At 47.4% G+C, this 17,230-nt stretch overlaps 1 protein-coding gene across 2 annotated transcripts in view; it reads right to left on the bottom strand.

Annotated features, from left to right (window-relative positions):
- Positions 1-17,230, bottom strand: part of NET1 (neuroepithelial cell transforming 1) — a 55,728-nt gene that overhangs the window by 8,474 nt on the left and 30,024 nt on the right. Inside the window, exon 3 of one of the 2 annotated variants that reach the window (XM_062634284.1) lies at positions 13,890-13,949. In XM_062634284.1, the coding sequence (XP_062490268.1) occupies positions 13,890-13,949 (60 nt within the window). Of the gene's footprint in view, positions 1-4,066; positions 4,219-13,889; positions 13,950-17,230 lie in introns of those variants that run through there. The other variant, XM_062634285.1, reaches the window with a different exon arrangement.

The raw sequence follows: 17,230 nt of genomic DNA, 5'->3' as shown, positions 1-17,230 counted from the left end.
AAAGAGGGTGGTTTGAAGTAGCCATTCATCTTGTAAGGAAAGCAGAGGTTGTAAATATTTGTCTGAAATGGAAGGTTGCAATTAAACTGCAGACACTTTCCCCAGTAAAAAAGACAAGGTAACACATACATCAGTCAGAAGTCAAAATAGGGCTCGAATAGGGACTGTTATGGTCTGAACATAAATAGCCTGAAGCATTTTCCTCCACAAGGCAAGTGCCTGTCAGCTAAAGATGGAGCTGTGATGAGCTTCTCCATTTTATCATGTCTTCCTTTGTAGAAAGAATGTGTTTTTCCATGTGATTTTGGAGAGAAAAGGAGTAGTCGGAGCCCAGAAGCTATTGTAACAAACAGCAAATGGCCACATGCTGAACATTCCTGCAAGGGACACGAACACATGAAGCGGATAGAGTTTAAACCGCTCAGTTTCCAAAGCCTCTTCTCCACTCCTGACTCTCCCTTCACCCCCCACAAGTCATCACCATTTTTCTTATACTTATTTAGATTTGAAAGACAGAGCTTCTGCTTTTCTACACCACTAATCCCTGCTGGGAACCCGGAGTGTTTTCAGTTCTGTGCTGACCAAAACGCTGCCAAGAAAGAGGAAACACCCCATGGAAACCTCCTGATGCTTGAGCTTACATCACTTTTGAAACCTATGCTGGCAACTATATGTATTTTATACCAGTAATATTGTGTTGGAAGGACTGTACAGAAAAGGTGTGCACAGTGGGAAGCCAGGGAAAGATGGACTCAGAGCTTAAGGATAGGGGAAAGGCTGGACAAGGTGCCCTGGTGCCCTTCAATATCTGGCAGATGGTTGGATGTGACTCATCATCACAAGGAATTTCTTAGCGTGAAATTCATTTAAGTTGATGGAAACAGACTCTTTTTTGAGTTCCTTTCAGTAGAAATTTTACCATTACTCATTTTTGGTTAATCACATTTCAGTATCTCTCACATTTCCAAAGGCAAAGACTGAGATGACGGCTTAGGACAAGCTGTCTGCTGTCTCCACTCCTGTTTCGTGCCCCAAACTCTTTGCTTCTGTGTGAAGTGACAACTGCTGGAAACCAAAATAAGGGGAGTAAGAACACACAGAGCTGGATTCCAGTCAGGAGACTGAGGAAGCAGAAGAGCTCTGTAAGTAAGATCTGATTTCAGCAACATGACCCGAGGAGCGGCCGTCGCTCTGTCTGCCTACATGCAGTGTTAGGCAACAGAGGAGCTGAGCTCACACTGATTTAAGCGTTCAAAGTTGCAGGGGTGTGGGGGGGGAAACATGAAAAGAAACAATTTACGAGTGATGCAGGACAGAAAGACCTCTTGGCACAGCACAGAGTGTGTTCAAAGCTGTGCTTAAAGCCCTCAGAACTATGAGGGTACTGTGGAAAGTTTTAAGAGAGTCCTCAACCTTGAGCTGAGTTTAGGTAGAGCACTGGGAACTGCAGTCCTGCTTTTCTTTGCCAACCATGAGGCTCCAGACAGAGTCAGTCAGGAAAAGGATTATGCAGAAGGCTGGAAAGTCAGGCCTGGCTCAAAAGAAAACAAAGAAACTAATGAATTGCAGACGCTTCAGAGTGGAGGAAAAGGAAAGGTGATTTACTTCTGGAAAACAACATATCGGTGTACTAGAATAAAGGGATACAAGCCAAGAGAGGCTTAAGACACAGCAGGAATGTAAGCAGAAAACACACAGACATAAGCCACACACAGCTCTGTCAAGGCCAGTGATATAAATAGCGTGGCAAAGAAAAAATGTGGCACTGAAAATGAATAGCAAGAAACCTCAGGGCTTTAGGATGCTTGTACAGCCTTTCACAGCTCGCTGGTAAAGGGGTCAACCCTGCAGCCTTGCCAGATTGGAGCTGCCATGTCACACTATCTGTGTGGAGGGACATGTGTGAATGCCTTCCCCCACATCTGTGCTGGGCTGAAGTGACACATGCATATGCACAAGGTCTGGCTGAAGGCATTCCTGCCTCTCTCTTTGGGACACAAGGGCTCCCTGGGATTATAAATCACCACTTTTCTGAGCAGTTGATACATAGTGAGATGTGCAAAGATGGGATTGATGGGAAACACTGCTCCATTATAACAGGAGGGAGCAGTGCTCTGAGCAGCCCTCCTCTGCCTTGAGGAAGGAGGAATTTCACACAGATCAGACATAACCAGAGGGATTTCTGTACATGCAATGTGCCTCCCTGGGGTGTCTGGCCAACAGAAAGACTTGTGTATACTATAAATTCACTTAGCAAAAGGCCATTTCCCCTCTCTTAAGCAAATCCCACTTTCTGTTCTGTGAGCGCTCAGACACGAACAGCTCGACTGCCAAAATCAAGCATCTGTTTCTTCTTCTTTTCCTCCTTGTTTGATCCAAGGGAGGAAAAAAAAACCCTCCTCTTAGAAACTTCACCTTCCCTGCGATCTGCGTTTCAGGCTGAGGTCATGGACTCCCCTTACAGCCAGCCTGGGTGTAAACTGAGCCTCAGAGCGGTTCATGCTATGGATAACTTTGGCTCAGGCTGGAGTTTTTACTTGAAACAATGATTGCCCTGTCTCCACCGTGTCTTACTTACAGGAGCCCAGATTAGTGAAGCCTGCAAGGTTCCTCTAACAAAATGGTGGTGTTAAGCACTGAGTCCAACAGCATTGCTTCCGTTTGGAATGACTTCTTTTTTTCCAGGAGGCTCTTTATTAGAAGTGAATATAAGTATATCATACACACAAAAAGCTAAATTTGAAGGCAACACTTCCCACTGGTGGAATTTCTTAATGTGCAGGTTAATTCTTTGATTGTGAAAGGCCTGCACCTCACTGGAAATAAAACCAGGATCTGCTTTTGAGCAATGCCCATCCAGCAGCAGCTCCAACCTTTCCCCTCGCCCTTGTGCTGGGTAATAATTAGTGGGTTTTACAAGGATCACTTACTAGAGAGCAATGTCCTACGTGCCTGTCCCACACCACTAAACACGGTGACAAAGCAAACAACCACGCACAGCCAAACTTTTCCTAAGCAGCCAAATAAGCAAAAAGGGATTTTAGTCACCAGCTCCTGCCAGAAATCATCACCTGACTGAAATTCATGCTCAAGGGGATTGCAGAAGCTCAACCTGTGTTCTTAGTACTCAAAGTGAACAACCAGCCTCTGGCTTGACCCGTTGTTAGGAGATTACAGCCCATTCCCATATCCAACCGGCTCTTTGCAACCAAAGCTGCGCTGCAGATAACTCACTATAGCGAGTCAGTACCTGGCACTGATAGTGTTGGTTTAAGAGGCATTACTCAAGCCCAGACCCAAGTTTAACTCAGATACTGGTTATACCCTACAGAAAATACATATTTTAAGAATTAGAGGCGATTTGCTCTCCTTGAAGCAATCTGGTTCATGTTATTCCTCTCCCAACATCTGGTTCCCCTTTCGCACAATGAAATTGCCCAAGTTTGGCTGTTTGAGAGGCAGGGTTTGACGAGCCCGAAGCCCTCAAAAGCCCCGGAGCTGTGTGGAACCGCCTTGTTTTCCCTTCCCCACCTCATTTCACCGCCGATCTCGGCAATAAAGCCCTGCCCAGGGCAGCCGGTCCCTACCTGGTTGCTGACCTTTTGCCTCCTGTCGCAGCAGGAGGCATGCGAGCATCAACCAGGAATGCAATTATTGCCATCTACATAACAAGGCATGATAAAAATAATACTTCAAAAAAATAAAAAAAGAAAACACAAACCCACCCCAACCCCCAGGATTTACGTGTTTTCAATGGTTTATGCAGCGAACAAGCACATCGTTAGGAAAAATCCTGTCAGTGGAAAGAACGCATGGAGCAACAAGCGATTTCTTAATGAAAATCGCATTGGGAAGAGCGGGGTCAGGAGCTCGGGGTCTGCTCCCTGCTCCCACTCCTCCAGGGGCTACGAAAAGCGTCTTTTAAAAGGAAATATATATATATACATTAACAACTCATTGCCTGGGTGATCGCCTCCCCTCAGGTGCTGAGCGCGGGAAGGGGGGGAGCCCCTCAAATCCACCTCATTCCCCCCCACCACCCCCTTTTTCCCGGTCTGCAGCTCACCTCCTGCTCCCTGAAGGACTGGTTCTGCGCGTCGATCACCCGGATAGTCCTTTTGATGGGCAGCAGCCCCCCGAGCTCGTCGTGAGCCACCATGGCCGCAGTACGCGGAGTCCCCTCAACTCCAAGCCCGCGGCCACCTCAGCCCGCGCTCATCGCCGCTCTGCGCCCGCCGGCCCGCAGCTCCGCCACCTCACCGCAGGGGGCGGAGCTACACCAGAGACCACGCCTCCTCCGACTCTAAGCCCCGCCCACAGGCAGCGCGGTCGGGGTGCCCCATTCCCAGCCCTTATTTCGTAGAACCGCAGCCTGGTTTGTGTTGGGAGGGAGCTTAAAGCTCCTCCAGCTCCAACCCCTGCCATGAGCAGGGACACCTTCCACTAGAGCAGCTTGCTCCAAACCCCTGTGTCCAACCTGGCCTTGAACACTGCCAGGGATGGGGCAGCCACAGCTTCTCTGGGCACCCTGGGCCAGCGCCTCAGCACCCTCACAGCAAAGAGCTTCTGCCTAAGAGCTCATCTCAGTCTCCCCTCTGGCAGCTTAAAGCCATTCCCTCTTCTCCTATCGGTACAGTCCCTGATGAAGAGTCCCTCTCTGAGACCCCTGTAGGCCCCATTCAGATACTGAACAGGCTGCCCAGGACAGGGCTGCAGTCACCGTCCCTGCAAGTGTTCACACAGCGTGGAGACGAGGCCTCAGTGCCATGGGTTAGTGGTGGCCTTGGCAGTGCTGGGCAGCTCTTGGACCTAGTGATCTTAAAGGGCTTTTCCAACCTGTTTGATTCCATGACTCTATGAAGCTAAATGTGTGGTTTATTTTGGAGGGGGGGGGTGTCCCCTTCTGTTTTGGTGCTGGCACTTTCAGCACTGGGACCCCCCACCACCTACAACCATCTCACAAGTGTGTCAATGGGACATGCTCCTGACAGCGTCTTTGCCTCCACAGGTTGTTTTTTACCAGCCTCAGCCCTCCTTGCTCAAAAAAAGAGGAAGAATTCTTGTCTAGACCTGTGCTTTTCAGTCTGCTCTAAAGGCTGTGCTGGCACTGCTCTGGTAGCCAGGGGCTGGGCTCAGCCTCTCCCCCTCTTCTAACAGAGGAGCCTGTCCCAGCAGGCCCAGCTGGAGATGTAAAGGTTTGTGTTTGGTGTTTGTTTGTTCAAGTCATATTATTCCTGGCACTGCTACAGATCTCCAAAAGAAAAGGTCTCTTGTGCTGGTAAAAATAAACTGAGTTGATGTGGTGAGAGGAGGGGGGCTGTGTTGCTGCCTACCTGTGCTCACCAACCGCCTGGAGGTATTTGCAGTGGTGTTTTTCATCGTGGGGAACAGGAACATCCTGCTGTCCCATTCCCTGGAGTTTTGGGGGCTCTTTTAATCTTTATTTGCTTCTCTTCCCTGGAGAGCTGCTCTCAGCACATCCCTGCCTGTGTAACCTCTGCGATGCAAGAGCAGGAGGTTTTGGATTGTCCTGCAGGATTCTGAGAAACTCGGGATACAGCGAGTTTCTGTGCTCTTGTTGGAAGGACAGGCTGTGACTCTTCCACATATGGGTAATTCCTTCTAGGATTACTGAAGTCAACCAGTTTAAGACAACAGAAGAGCACGGGGATGATGACTCAGGGGAGGACCAGGAAAAAACCCTCCACTGGGTTTTGATCGTTTTTGGGGAGTATCAAACATTTTTCCTATGATCTAAGGTCAAACATTTGTTAAACTTGGCTCTGGAAGTGCTGGATGGGGATTGGAGCAACCTGCTCTAGTGAGAGGTGTCCCTGCCCATGGCACAGGGTTGGAGCTGGATGAGCTTTAAGGTCCCTTCTAACCCAAACCATTCCATGATTCTATGATTAAAGATTCAGGACCCGAAGATCGCATCTCTCTTCAGTGAGAGGCTATGCTGAGTCACCTAAAAGTAGGGATGAACAACCTGGAACCGAGAGGGAAGGCATGAAGCAGAGCCACATACACAACAGTGGCATTTAAATGCTCTTGGTAGGACAAGAACATCATGTCCTGCATCCAGGAGCACTCCACGGCATGTGAAGTGTTTTCTGTGACGTGTTCCATAGTCTTTCTCCATCCCAAGCCCTCAGGGAAGGGACCTGCTGTCATAGAAGCACATGATTCATCGAGACAGGGACTCCCTGACCTTCTGTGTGACACCTTGTGAGGATACCTACATCATGGTGATGCAACAGGGCTGATGCAGCCTACTGATGTCATGCTGTAGAAACATCTGGCAACAGGGCTCCCTGTCTGCCTCCTGGCATGGCACGTGGGAAGGGTTACGTGGACAACTGCCCATCCTTCAAAGCAAAGGATGGGTAAAGCCTTAAAGCAACCAAAACCTCCCTTAGACAAGTGGTTCCGTGCTGCCCCTGTAAAAGATGAGGTGATTTCCATGCACTAGATACATCTGTATGGATCATAAGTGCCGTTTGGAGGCAAAACCCACCCTGAGATCCCATCTGGAGAAGCCTGAATACAATAAGGGTGGAAGGTGATCTTGCACAGGTAGAATAACTGTGCCCCAGGCCCAAGGTGGCCTCTTTACTGCAATATAATCACTACAGCCCTAGAGCAGCTCTGAGCACATTACGATACCTGCACATTATCTGCCTCTGCTCTACTTACGACACATGCAAGAGGCAGTGTATGACCTTTAGTAAAGTTAATTGTAGTGCAAACACCACTGCAGTGTGCAAACCATCCTGAAAAGGCTGTGGTAATGGGGAACCCTCTGAGGAAAGCCAAAACAAAGAGAAAAAGAAAGAATTGTTCCTTGTGCAGCAAAGGCAAGAAAGAGGCTGAGAAAGCTGGGCTGGGTCAGCCTGGAGGAGAGAAGGCTTCTGAAGGGGAGACCTTAGAGCAGCTCCAGTGCCTAAAGGGGCTGCAGGAAAGCTGGAGAGGGGCTTTGGACAAGGGCCTGTAGGGCCAGGCCAAGGGGAATGGCTTTAACCTGCCAGAGGGGAGACTGAGATGAGCTCTTAGGCAGAAGCTCTTCCCTGTGAGGGTGCTGAGGCTCTGGCACAGGGTGCCCAGAGAAGCTGTAGCTGCCCCATCTGTGGCCGGGTTGGACACAGGGGCTTGGAGCAAGCTGCCCTAGTGGAAGGTGTCCCTGCCTGTGGCAAGGGATTAGAACTGGATGAGCTTTAAGGTCCCTTCCAACCCATACCGGACTGGGATTTGTACCCTATACATTCTACACCATAATCCCAGCTTCCCTCTAACTCAGGCCGTATTCTTCTACTCAAGTCCATCTCCCTCTGCCTTCCTTCCCCATGCTCCCTGCCACAGCAGGGACACCCTCCACTAGACCAGGCTGCTCTAAGCCCTGTCCAGCCCAGCTCCTCTGCCCTGGCCCCAGCCTCCTTCATGCCCTTCCCTTCCCTTCAGCCCTCCAGGCAGGGATCAGCCCATGCTGCAGTGGCCCTGAAGCCATGAGAACCTGGCCCAGCCAGTCCCTGCACTGGATAACAGACCAGTTCTTCCTGCTCTCTGCCAGTGGGTATCAATAGCATTCCTCCCCTGTACTCAGGGAGGATTTTCATTTCTAGGAGCAAAATACCTTGGTGACTCCCATCCTATTATCAAATAAGGGAGCTGAAAAGAGTTCAAGTGATAGGAGTCACCCAGCCCTCGTTGTTTAACTCTTATTTATAGCCTGGGTTTTCTTTTCCACAGAGAAGGGAGGACTGTTGTTATACAGAGCTCTTTGCCTCAAGTCCTGAGCAGCCTCATACCTGGGACATTCCTTCTCCTGGAAGTTATTCTGGGCTGCTACTAAATTAAAATGCTCTCTGGAGTATTGACATGCCATTTTGTTATTTCAGCCCCAAAGCATCAGCAAATAAACTTTAGATTAACAAATGATGAATTCCTAAGGAAATATGCACCCAAATTCCAGTGTATAATTCTAGACTGATGTAAGTTTTCACAGTTAAAAATACTCAGTTGTTTAAGCGACATATGGCATCTGGCTAGTGCCAGGGGTTGCCAAGTGTGGCATGTAGGAATGCTCCTCAACAGCTGAACATCTCCTCCAGCACCGGTGTCCAGGGTGGGCAGCACTCACAACCTCATCCTGCCTCTTCTCTTTGCAGTGCTTGAGAGAGCTGGGCTGGTTCAGCCTGGAGAAGAGAAGGCTCCTGAAGGGGAGACCTTAGAGCAGCTCCAGTGCCTAAAGGGGCTGCAGGAAAGCTGGAGAGGGGCTTTGGACAAGGGCCTGTAGGGGCAGGCCAAGGGGAATGGCTTGAACCTGCCAGAGGGGAGACTGAGATGAGCTCTTAGGCAGAAGCTCTTCCCTGTGAGGGTGCTGAGGCGCTGGCCCAGGGTGCCCAGAGAAGCTGTGGCTGCCCCATCCCTGGCAGTGTTCAAGGCCAGGTTGGACACAGGGACTTGGAGCAAGCTGCTCTAGTGGAAGGTGTCCCTGCCTGTGGCAGGGGTTGGAGCTGGATGAGCTTTAAGGTCCCTTCAACCCATACCATTCCATGATAAATCACATATGAGAAGGGCAGGCAGACACAGTTAATACAGAACCCTAGGAGGCCTGGACGTGATTTTCAGCTTACCATCGGTGGAAGAGAACCAATACAGCATCCTCAATATCCTCATAGCTCAGGTCTGACCAAGTTACACAACCCCAGCCATCAGCCAGGACACTTCAGGGTTGCTTTATTTTATACCTAAGCCCACAAGAAGGACGTTTGCTGCTGCTGACAAGAGCCAGCGATGAATGTTCTCAGTTCTACCACTGGCTGGAGAGGGGGAAAGACTTGAGCTGGTGCATTAACTGAGCCCAGAGGCTGGGGGGTATTCCTCAGCAGGCAGTTTTCCCAGTTTTCCCAGATCCTGGATCCCTCCAACGTGCCTGACATCTGGATTCAATTTCTTCAAAGAAAGAACCTGCGAAATTTTAATCCCTCTGGCGGCTCGGAGTCTCGGGGAAAATGAAAGCATCCATCACACTCACAGCATATTCCTTTCCACTGCTGTATGTTTGAAATCCTGTTTACTAGGAACTGAAATCCACCTAAAAACTTGCTTTACAGCTACTCTCAATGTACTATATATAGTGTAACATGAAGAACACTCCATGACTGGCATAAATATGATTGCCAGAGGCATAAATAAGATCTCCTCCCATCCATGTTCATGCAAGCAGGGCAGTCAGACCCCAGTACACAAAGTTGTTTACTCTCCATGAGCTGTGTTTAACATTCCACTCCCAGATATTTATATTGAGAGCCAAATGCAGAGCTGTATTATGGAAAATGAGCAAAAGTAGGCTATGACCCATCCAGGGACTATTGGGTCATCTGAAAGGTTTACAAGCCAGTCTGGAATCCAGCATTTATTTTGGATGGTGGGAGGTTGCTATAATTAGCTGCCATTCAATTCCATGATACACTTACAAGACAAAAAACCCCTCTCAATCCACAGTGTAGATGTAATATTACTGTAATACAACCTATGACCTCTGCAGAAAACAAATTACCTCAACCATCAACCAGTGCACATTGGTGCGCTCAGGCCAGAAAAGCAATTTCCCTCTTATGAATATGAATGTAACACCAGCAAACAGGGACCATCCGATGTGGTGATGTTACTCAACACAACATCCACCTTAACAACAGAGTAATGGAGCGAGAAGCTACAGTTGACTTCAGCTCCCAGGCTGCTCACGTGCCAAGTGTTGTGTGTCTGGAGCCGATGCCAGAGATATTCGTTTTGATCAAAGGCTGTTTCCAAAGACAAATCAGTGCCTTATGCACAGGCACGTTCCTGCATGAATCAGACACGCCAATAAAATTCCTGTAAAAGTCCTCTGGAGCAGTTGTATTTGGGAGGGGGAAGGGCTGTTGGTGTTTCTTTAAAGCTTGTGGGTATATATTCTAAAGGAAGAAGTTACCGCTGCAATGTCTTGTGATGTTTAGTGGTGGTCTTTAGGCTGTGTTAGATACGACCACAGAATGGTTTGGGTTGGAAAGGACCTTAAAGCTCATTTAATTCCAACCCACTTCCACTAGACCAGGTTGCTCCAAGCGCTGTCCAACCTGGCCTTGAACACTGTGTTATCCCTTCCCTGGAGCCAAGCTGCTTGTGAGGATACCGACCATGGAAAGATGCTTCTGGATGGCTTCAAGTGATGACCAGCAAGAATGCAGACACATGAAGATTCTCCCTCTGCCTCTTCTTTTTATCCAAGTAATTTTTACATTAAAAATATATAATAATCAGGGTTTATCTGCTTTCTGAGGAGAGATTGTCACTGTCAGCTTTAGCATCAGTGTCTCTGCTGCCAAAACTAGGACAACTCTTGGCCTGACTCCTACCCAGGCTGAGTGGTATTCACAGGTTTGGTCCCAAAAAGTGAGCAAAGGCTTCAAGAGGACACAGCATGGAGGTTCGTCAAAAGGGTCCTCACTGTGCCTTTACTTCCTTTGTGAAATCCCTGCTCCTAAAGCCTTACCAGGACATCCCATAACCAATAGAAGACACCATCAAGACGAGACATGATTGTTAACACATTACTCAGTCTGGCTTCATTTTGCCTCTGGGTAAAATACACCATCGCATCCGTCTCTTCCCTGTCTTATAGAGTGAAAAGTATTTATCTAGTTGCTAACAAACATCCAGATATACACACACACCTTTAGAAAACACAGCACTGCTTCCTCCCATGAATCACTCAACACCTTACATAAGTGTGGGGAGAATATGCAGCCGTTTCATATGTGATCATTTAAAAAGCTGGTCATAACCCCACCTGAAATGCACAAATAACTCAGTTTTAAAGCATAAACATCTGCTTAATAAATTCCTAGCCCCAATTCCTTGTTTCTATCCCTGAAATGCAACTCACACTCCCTTCTGTCTTACCCAATTGTCAACAGCTCACGTTGTAGCATGGCACCAGACCAGACCTGGGGAGAAAATAGCTTCTTTCTCCCCAAAGGAGAGTGTGTTTTGGTACAAGAAAAGGCGTTCCTCAGTGCAGAAGGAAGTGGATGCTGTAACTATGGTCTCAGGTTGGATCTTTGCCCTCATCTTTTGGTGATGTCTGTAAGGCTCTATGTCCAATTAGTGACTTAACAGGCCTGATTGGCTTTTGAGGAGGACTCTGGGCAGCAAGAGGAAGGTTAACAAGGCAAACTAAACAGGAATAGCTAGGGAACTGCAGTCCCTCTGGGCTGGCAGGATCTCCTCGGCCATGTTCTGCACTGTCTCCCTGGTATGCGGAATGATGAGCTGCAATATGTGAAGTTTAAACATCAGTAAAGGGCTGCTCCACCTCTTCAGAAAGACAAGTACACATCCAAGTTCAATACTCACTTCCCCCTCCCTTTATGTTAAAAGCATACGTTGGGTAAGGTGCCAAGTCTGGGATGTGAGGGTGCAGCTCCCTGTTCCATAGCAGCCCTTCATGGGATCACCATCTACATGGCTTTTTGTCAGCACAAGGATGCCTGGAAGGAGTGTGAATGCAATATGCTGGCAAAACTCCTCTGTTATTGCAAGTATGGTGACAAAACAACAGCTTGTCAGCTGAGCTATATTTACTGGGGGAAACAGTGGAACTGAAGTAACAGCTATGCTGTGAACACAGACACTTGATAGAGACAAAGTCTCAAAAATCAGATCCCATCTGCCAGGTCGTAGAATCCCAGACTGGTTTGTATTGGAAGGGAGCTTAAAGCTGATCCAGGTCCAACCCCTGCCACGGGCAGGGACACCTTCCACTAGAGTAGCTTGCTCCAAGCCCCTGTGTCCAACCTGGCCTTGAACACTGCCAGGGATGGGGCATCCACAGCTTCTCTGGGCACCCTGTGCCAGCGCCTCAGCACCCTCACAGGGAAGAGCTTCTGCCTAAGAGCTCATCTCAGTCTCCCCTCTGGCAGGTTAAAGCCATTCCCCTTGGCCTGTCCCTACAGGCCCTTGTCCAAAGCCCTTCTCCAGCTTTCCTGCAGCCCCTTTAGGCACTGGAGCTGCTCTAAGGTCTCCCCTTCAGGAGCCTTCTTTTCTCCAGGCTGACCCAGCCCAGCTCTCTCAGCCTGGCTCCAGAGCAGAGCTGCTCCAGCCCTTGCAGCATCTCCGTGGCCTCCTCTGCACTCGCTCCAACAGCTCCACGTCCCTCTTGTGCTGCTGCCCCAGAGCTGGATCAGGACTGCAGGGGTGGGGGTCTCCCCAGATAATAGAGATAAACTGTATGGTCTGACCATAATAGGCTTAATTTTGGTCTTCTCTTGTGACCTTTTTTCATCAATGAAATAGATGGGTCTGGTGGAGCCAAATTTAGGCTATAGGTTCACCCTCATAAAACCTAGATAGAGCAAAGTACAGTCTGGACTACAGCATAAGTGCTCAATGAGACTCTGAAGCCCTGGTGATGTGTTTTGAAAACCTGACTATAAATGGCTGACTTAACGCTTCTGAAAATCTCAATAACCTTGAGAAACAGTATAAAAATGACAATCCAATCAGTCTAGGTAATGTATTTTAACAAGAATACATTGGAGTGTGCCTGGTGGGTGTCCTTCAAACTCTCTAATGTCCAGGAAAGCCTGACCCTTCAAAAAGAACAAGTTAAAAAGGTTAATCAAAAGCTGCAGCTTGAACTTTGACTGTGTGAGCCCAGGGATTTCCCTTTTTCCCTGGCAGATTTGGGTTAAAACTCTTTAGAGGGGAGTACATAAATGACTGTTGATGTTCTGGCTTCACCTTAATGAGATTGCTCGATGGGACAAACCTCAGGCAATTTCCTCCAGCATATAAAAAGGTAGTTCAATTAAAAGGAAAAGAAAAAGAAACCCCTCTTCCCTGAGGGCAGATTTCCTTGCCATAGCACTCCCATCTGCATCAGAAAGAGCTCAGAAACAAAACAAGCCCCAAACACAGTCACTTCAGAGGCATCAGCACTGCAGATAATCTTTTTTTACTCTTTTCCCCCTCCCTGAATGGGAAATTACTGGGATGGCCTTATCTGGAACAGGAGATCTGGTCGGGAGAGGCCAAAGCAGAGTCAGCCTGTTGGACACCACAACTGGGCATGGAAAGCATTCAGCAATAGCCAGGTTAAGTGAGGCTAATAAATAATGCACAAATGCAAAGTGAGTGACAACAACAGAGGTCAAACAGGAAATTCCCCACTAACAAATGACTTTTAATCCCAGTCAAATAAACCCTAAACCGCACTTGGTTAACTCTCAACTCAATAGCTGCCTTCCTAGGAGAAACCCTGTTTCTCTTCCTTCCCTTCTTAGGATAAGTGTTTGGCAGTGGGCCCTTCAGGGCAGATGGACACTGCCCTGAAGCAGTTTCTCTTTCAGAAAGCCAGGCTTGGACAGTGCTTGAAAATGATGCAGCTTTGCACCTTCCCACCCTCATTTCCCCAGATCACTTTAATCCATAGCTTTAAGAGCAATTTACCTCCCAGACAGTCCCTCTTGTTTGCAATACACTGAAGTGCACTAACTGAAGTCAAACAAAAGCAGCATTTGAAGGGGCTTTGCACAGTTTTGCTTCCTGGCACTTGCAAGTGCTTATGTTCTTGCTAAGTTATGGGTTACACACATTCATTTCACACAGCATTAAAACTGTGGCACATTTAGGATACGAATGATTAAACCAGGAGATCACAAACAGCGTTATGGGTAGCAGGAGCACGCCTCAGCCCACCCCAGAGGTGTATGCAAGTGCAAACACAGCTGTACACATCTGAAGTGCTGGTGAGGAAATGCAAACACAGAAAGCACTGTGTTCCCAGTGGAAGCCATTCCACAGAGTAGCTGATTGCCCAATGTTGTAAAGCAAAGTGTTTTGGTTACCTTAAAGTCAAGGCTGCAGAGACTGACTGCATCATCATCCTTCTCTCGGCGCTTCCTCTTCTGTAAGAAATGAAACAGAGCTGTTCTAAAGCAAGTAGAGACATTTTCTTCCATTACACCCCCATCTAACTGCAATAACTCAAAACCCCTAAAGCTTTGGAAGTATGTTTATGCAGTTTCATGAGGTTTGTCACCTGATTGATACCCATAAATTAGATGTCTATAATCTGGTTTCTCTGCACACCCCATAATTGCGGTTGTGAGTAAAGCCTTAAGTGGGAAATCTCAGCAGCAGGACAGAACGCAGTGGTTACCACTGTGGAATTGATATTCCTTTAGTTAAAGGAAACATTTTTTTTGTGGTTTTTAAGCAAACCAGCAATAAAATTGGGCTTTTTGAAAGAGTGAGGTACTCAGAGGGTCAGACTTGGGGAGCATCAGGATCCAAGGCCTCTAGGGGACACCAGAAGACACCATACCTAATTCTTGCTCACCAGCATGGGTGGGTTTGGGCAGGGGGCTTAGAGTTAAGAGGTTTACTGAGTTCGCCTTGAGACAGTGCCAGCATAAAGCTGTTTTGCACTGGGTTGGTTGTTCCTGCTCCTCGGCTATGTTCTAATACCCAAATATATCTTATTTAGGGGATTCTTCCTGTATCAGGGATTTGTTTTCTAGTGCAGTTCCCTAAACAGCTGAACATGTGTATGTGAGGGCAATTTTGGGCACCTACTTAATTCATTGTGTTGGATGTGGCCAGTAGACAGCTGTGGCTGAAGTGTTCCTGCTAGGAATGCAATGGGCTGAAAGAATAAGGGGCTTTAGGGAAGAATAATGAGGCTTTGGCCAGGGAGCTTGCAGTTCTTTTCCTTTCCAGAGAGGAGCAGAAGCCAACAGGACAATGATCAAAGCCATCTGCCCTGAGCTTCCTGATACCTCCCACTGGTTCTGCGCTACCTGGGCTTCTACAGCGCGTTTTCATTACCCAGATAGTGGAAAAGCAACCGTGGACTCATCCTGCTAAGTTGGGCCAGCCTGGAGATCACCTGGTCTAGAAAAACATGGATCATGAGCATAAAGTGTTTGGTCATCCCTAAAGCAAGGAGTTGATTTTCATCCCATGTTTGACCCTTGTCCTTCAACGTTTCAGAATGAATCAAGTTCACCCTCTTCCACTTCATTAAGTACAAAGAAACTGTTTTGTGTTTTTATACTGGTCTACATGTTGGTTATCAGCTCATCAGACGCTGAACTAAGTCAAATGAGGAAAACACCCTCCCTGCAGCTGCAGAGGGAATCATAGAAGAGTTTGTGCTGGAAGGGACCTTAAAGCTCATCCAGTTCCAGCCTGCTCCTGTTTTCTTAGAAATTAATACGTTCACATTAAAGTTGTTGCTTTAATAGAGGTTTCTCACCGTTGGAAGTGTCTTTAAGATGTCTGAATACAAGTATTCATTCAAATTACTTTACAATGCTGAGCAGTTTCCATGGGTCCTTTGGAAAGCTGATGCTGCTGAGGGGATGTCCAGCTCCCCATGAGGGTTTTCAAACCTGTTGTCTTGTTTGCTGGTCCTTTTGTGTGATGCTCCAATGTGTCTTTTTGCCTGTCCACACTACGCTGACTCTACCATACACACATGTAATGGTGAGGTATTACTGAACTGCACTCACTAGTGTTTTATGCTCTTGGTTTTGGTGCTGTTTTCTCCTCATCTATTCAAACTCACGACAGAAGTGGGTTCAAGTCCAAAGTTCCCCATTAATTTCAGTGTTTCTGCTTAGTTTCTACTGTATGTGCAGAGATAAGATACTGACTCTGCCACATGAGGCCCTTCATTGTGAGACTTGCTAACCACAGAGGAGAAATCTCTCACATTAGACATGATGTCTTCCCATATTTATAGCACTGACACTGAATTAATGTCCCAGCACACTCCAGACTCTTTGAGCAGACCTTTGGCAGGCTGGAGAACACATGCAAATGCAGCCATTTGGCTCTTTCTAAGCTTGAGTAAAATATTCAGGCTTGGTTATTTATCAAACCCTTGCAATAAAAGACTGTTCTAACCACACCTTTTCAGTCTGCAGCTTATTTTTCCCATCTGGAAGTGAAGGGTTTTAGCGTCTCTTTAACAGCAGAAACTTGCAATAAAAGACAAAGACAACCACGCCTCATTGGTCTGAATATTATTCCTTCCTTATGCAGTCAAGCACATTAACATCTTTAACATACAGCTCCAGCCCAAAGCCCAGACACGAAAGGAAGGCCAAGGTTTTGTTTTTAAACTGGCTAGACTTATGCAATAAGTATTGCATTGGCTGGAGCCCATTTCCTTTGCCCAATGTAGTTTCATAGACATTTCACTACGGAGCCAGCTGTGTCATTCCTGTGTGGTGCCAGAAAAAGAACAGATTCCAAGAAAAAGGCCTCTTCAGACTGCTCAAATCTGGGGGTTTAAAGGCACACGGTAGAAAAGCAACTGCTATAGTGCTGCTTTCTCACATCTTTGAGGGGAGATCTGATACTTGAACCTTGTCACGGAACTCATGTCATGTGGAACAAGTTACTTCTATGAGAGTTATTAAAGTGTAAAAACTGTGAGAGCTGATTGAGGCTCTCAAAGAGGTATTTATTTTAAAGGAGAAGCATAAAAAGATGCTAATCGGGAGGGGAAATCTAAATATTCTGTGACTTGCTGCTAGAAAAACCTAACTGGTGCCATGAGCACGAATGAGAATTCCATTTCAAGGGTTCTGATTAAAGCTCTGGGAATGCTTTTTGAAGAAGTGCTGGTTTTCCATTTGAAAACAAGCACCTGAGAACATTAGGGCTGTTGAGCCTGAAGATGAGAAGCTGTGTGGAGACCTCAGGGCAGCCTTCCAGTGTCTGAAGGGGGCTACAAGGATGCTGGAGAGGGACTCTTCATCAGGGACTGTAGTGATAGGACAAGGGGTGATGGGTTCAAAGTGACACAGGGGAAGTTCAGGTTGGAGATAAGGCAGAAGTTCTTTACTCTGAGGGTGCTGAGGCACTGGCACAGGGTGCCCAGAGAAGCTGTGGCTGCCCCATCCCTGGCAATGTTCAAGGCCAGGTTGGACACAGGGGCTTCGAGCAATCTGCTCTAGTGGAAGGTGTCCCTGCCGTGGCAAGGGATTGGGACTGGAGGAGCTTTAAGGTCCCTTCCAACCCAAACCATTCCATAATTCTATGATCTAGTTTTCATCTTCCCTACTGTAGCTTTTGCCTAAACCCAGGATATTTAGTTCTTTAGGGCTCAGTCTGGGGTTTTGTTGCTTATTGCCCACCTGAAGTCATAAAGCACCACTAAGGCTTCAGGTGAGGA

The sequence above is a fragment of the Pezoporus occidentalis genome, unplaced genomic scaffold, assembly GCF_034315485.1.
Source record: "Pezoporus occidentalis ecotype Australia unplaced genomic scaffold, CSIRO_AGI_Poc_V1 ctg42, whole genome shotgun sequence".
In the NCBI taxonomy this organism is placed as follows: domain Eukaryota; kingdom Metazoa; phylum Chordata; class Aves; order Psittaciformes; family Psittacidae; genus Pezoporus; species Pezoporus occidentalis.
The sequence above is the reverse complement of the archived record's forward strand: the minus strand, read 5'-3'. Positions and strand labels throughout refer to the sequence as shown.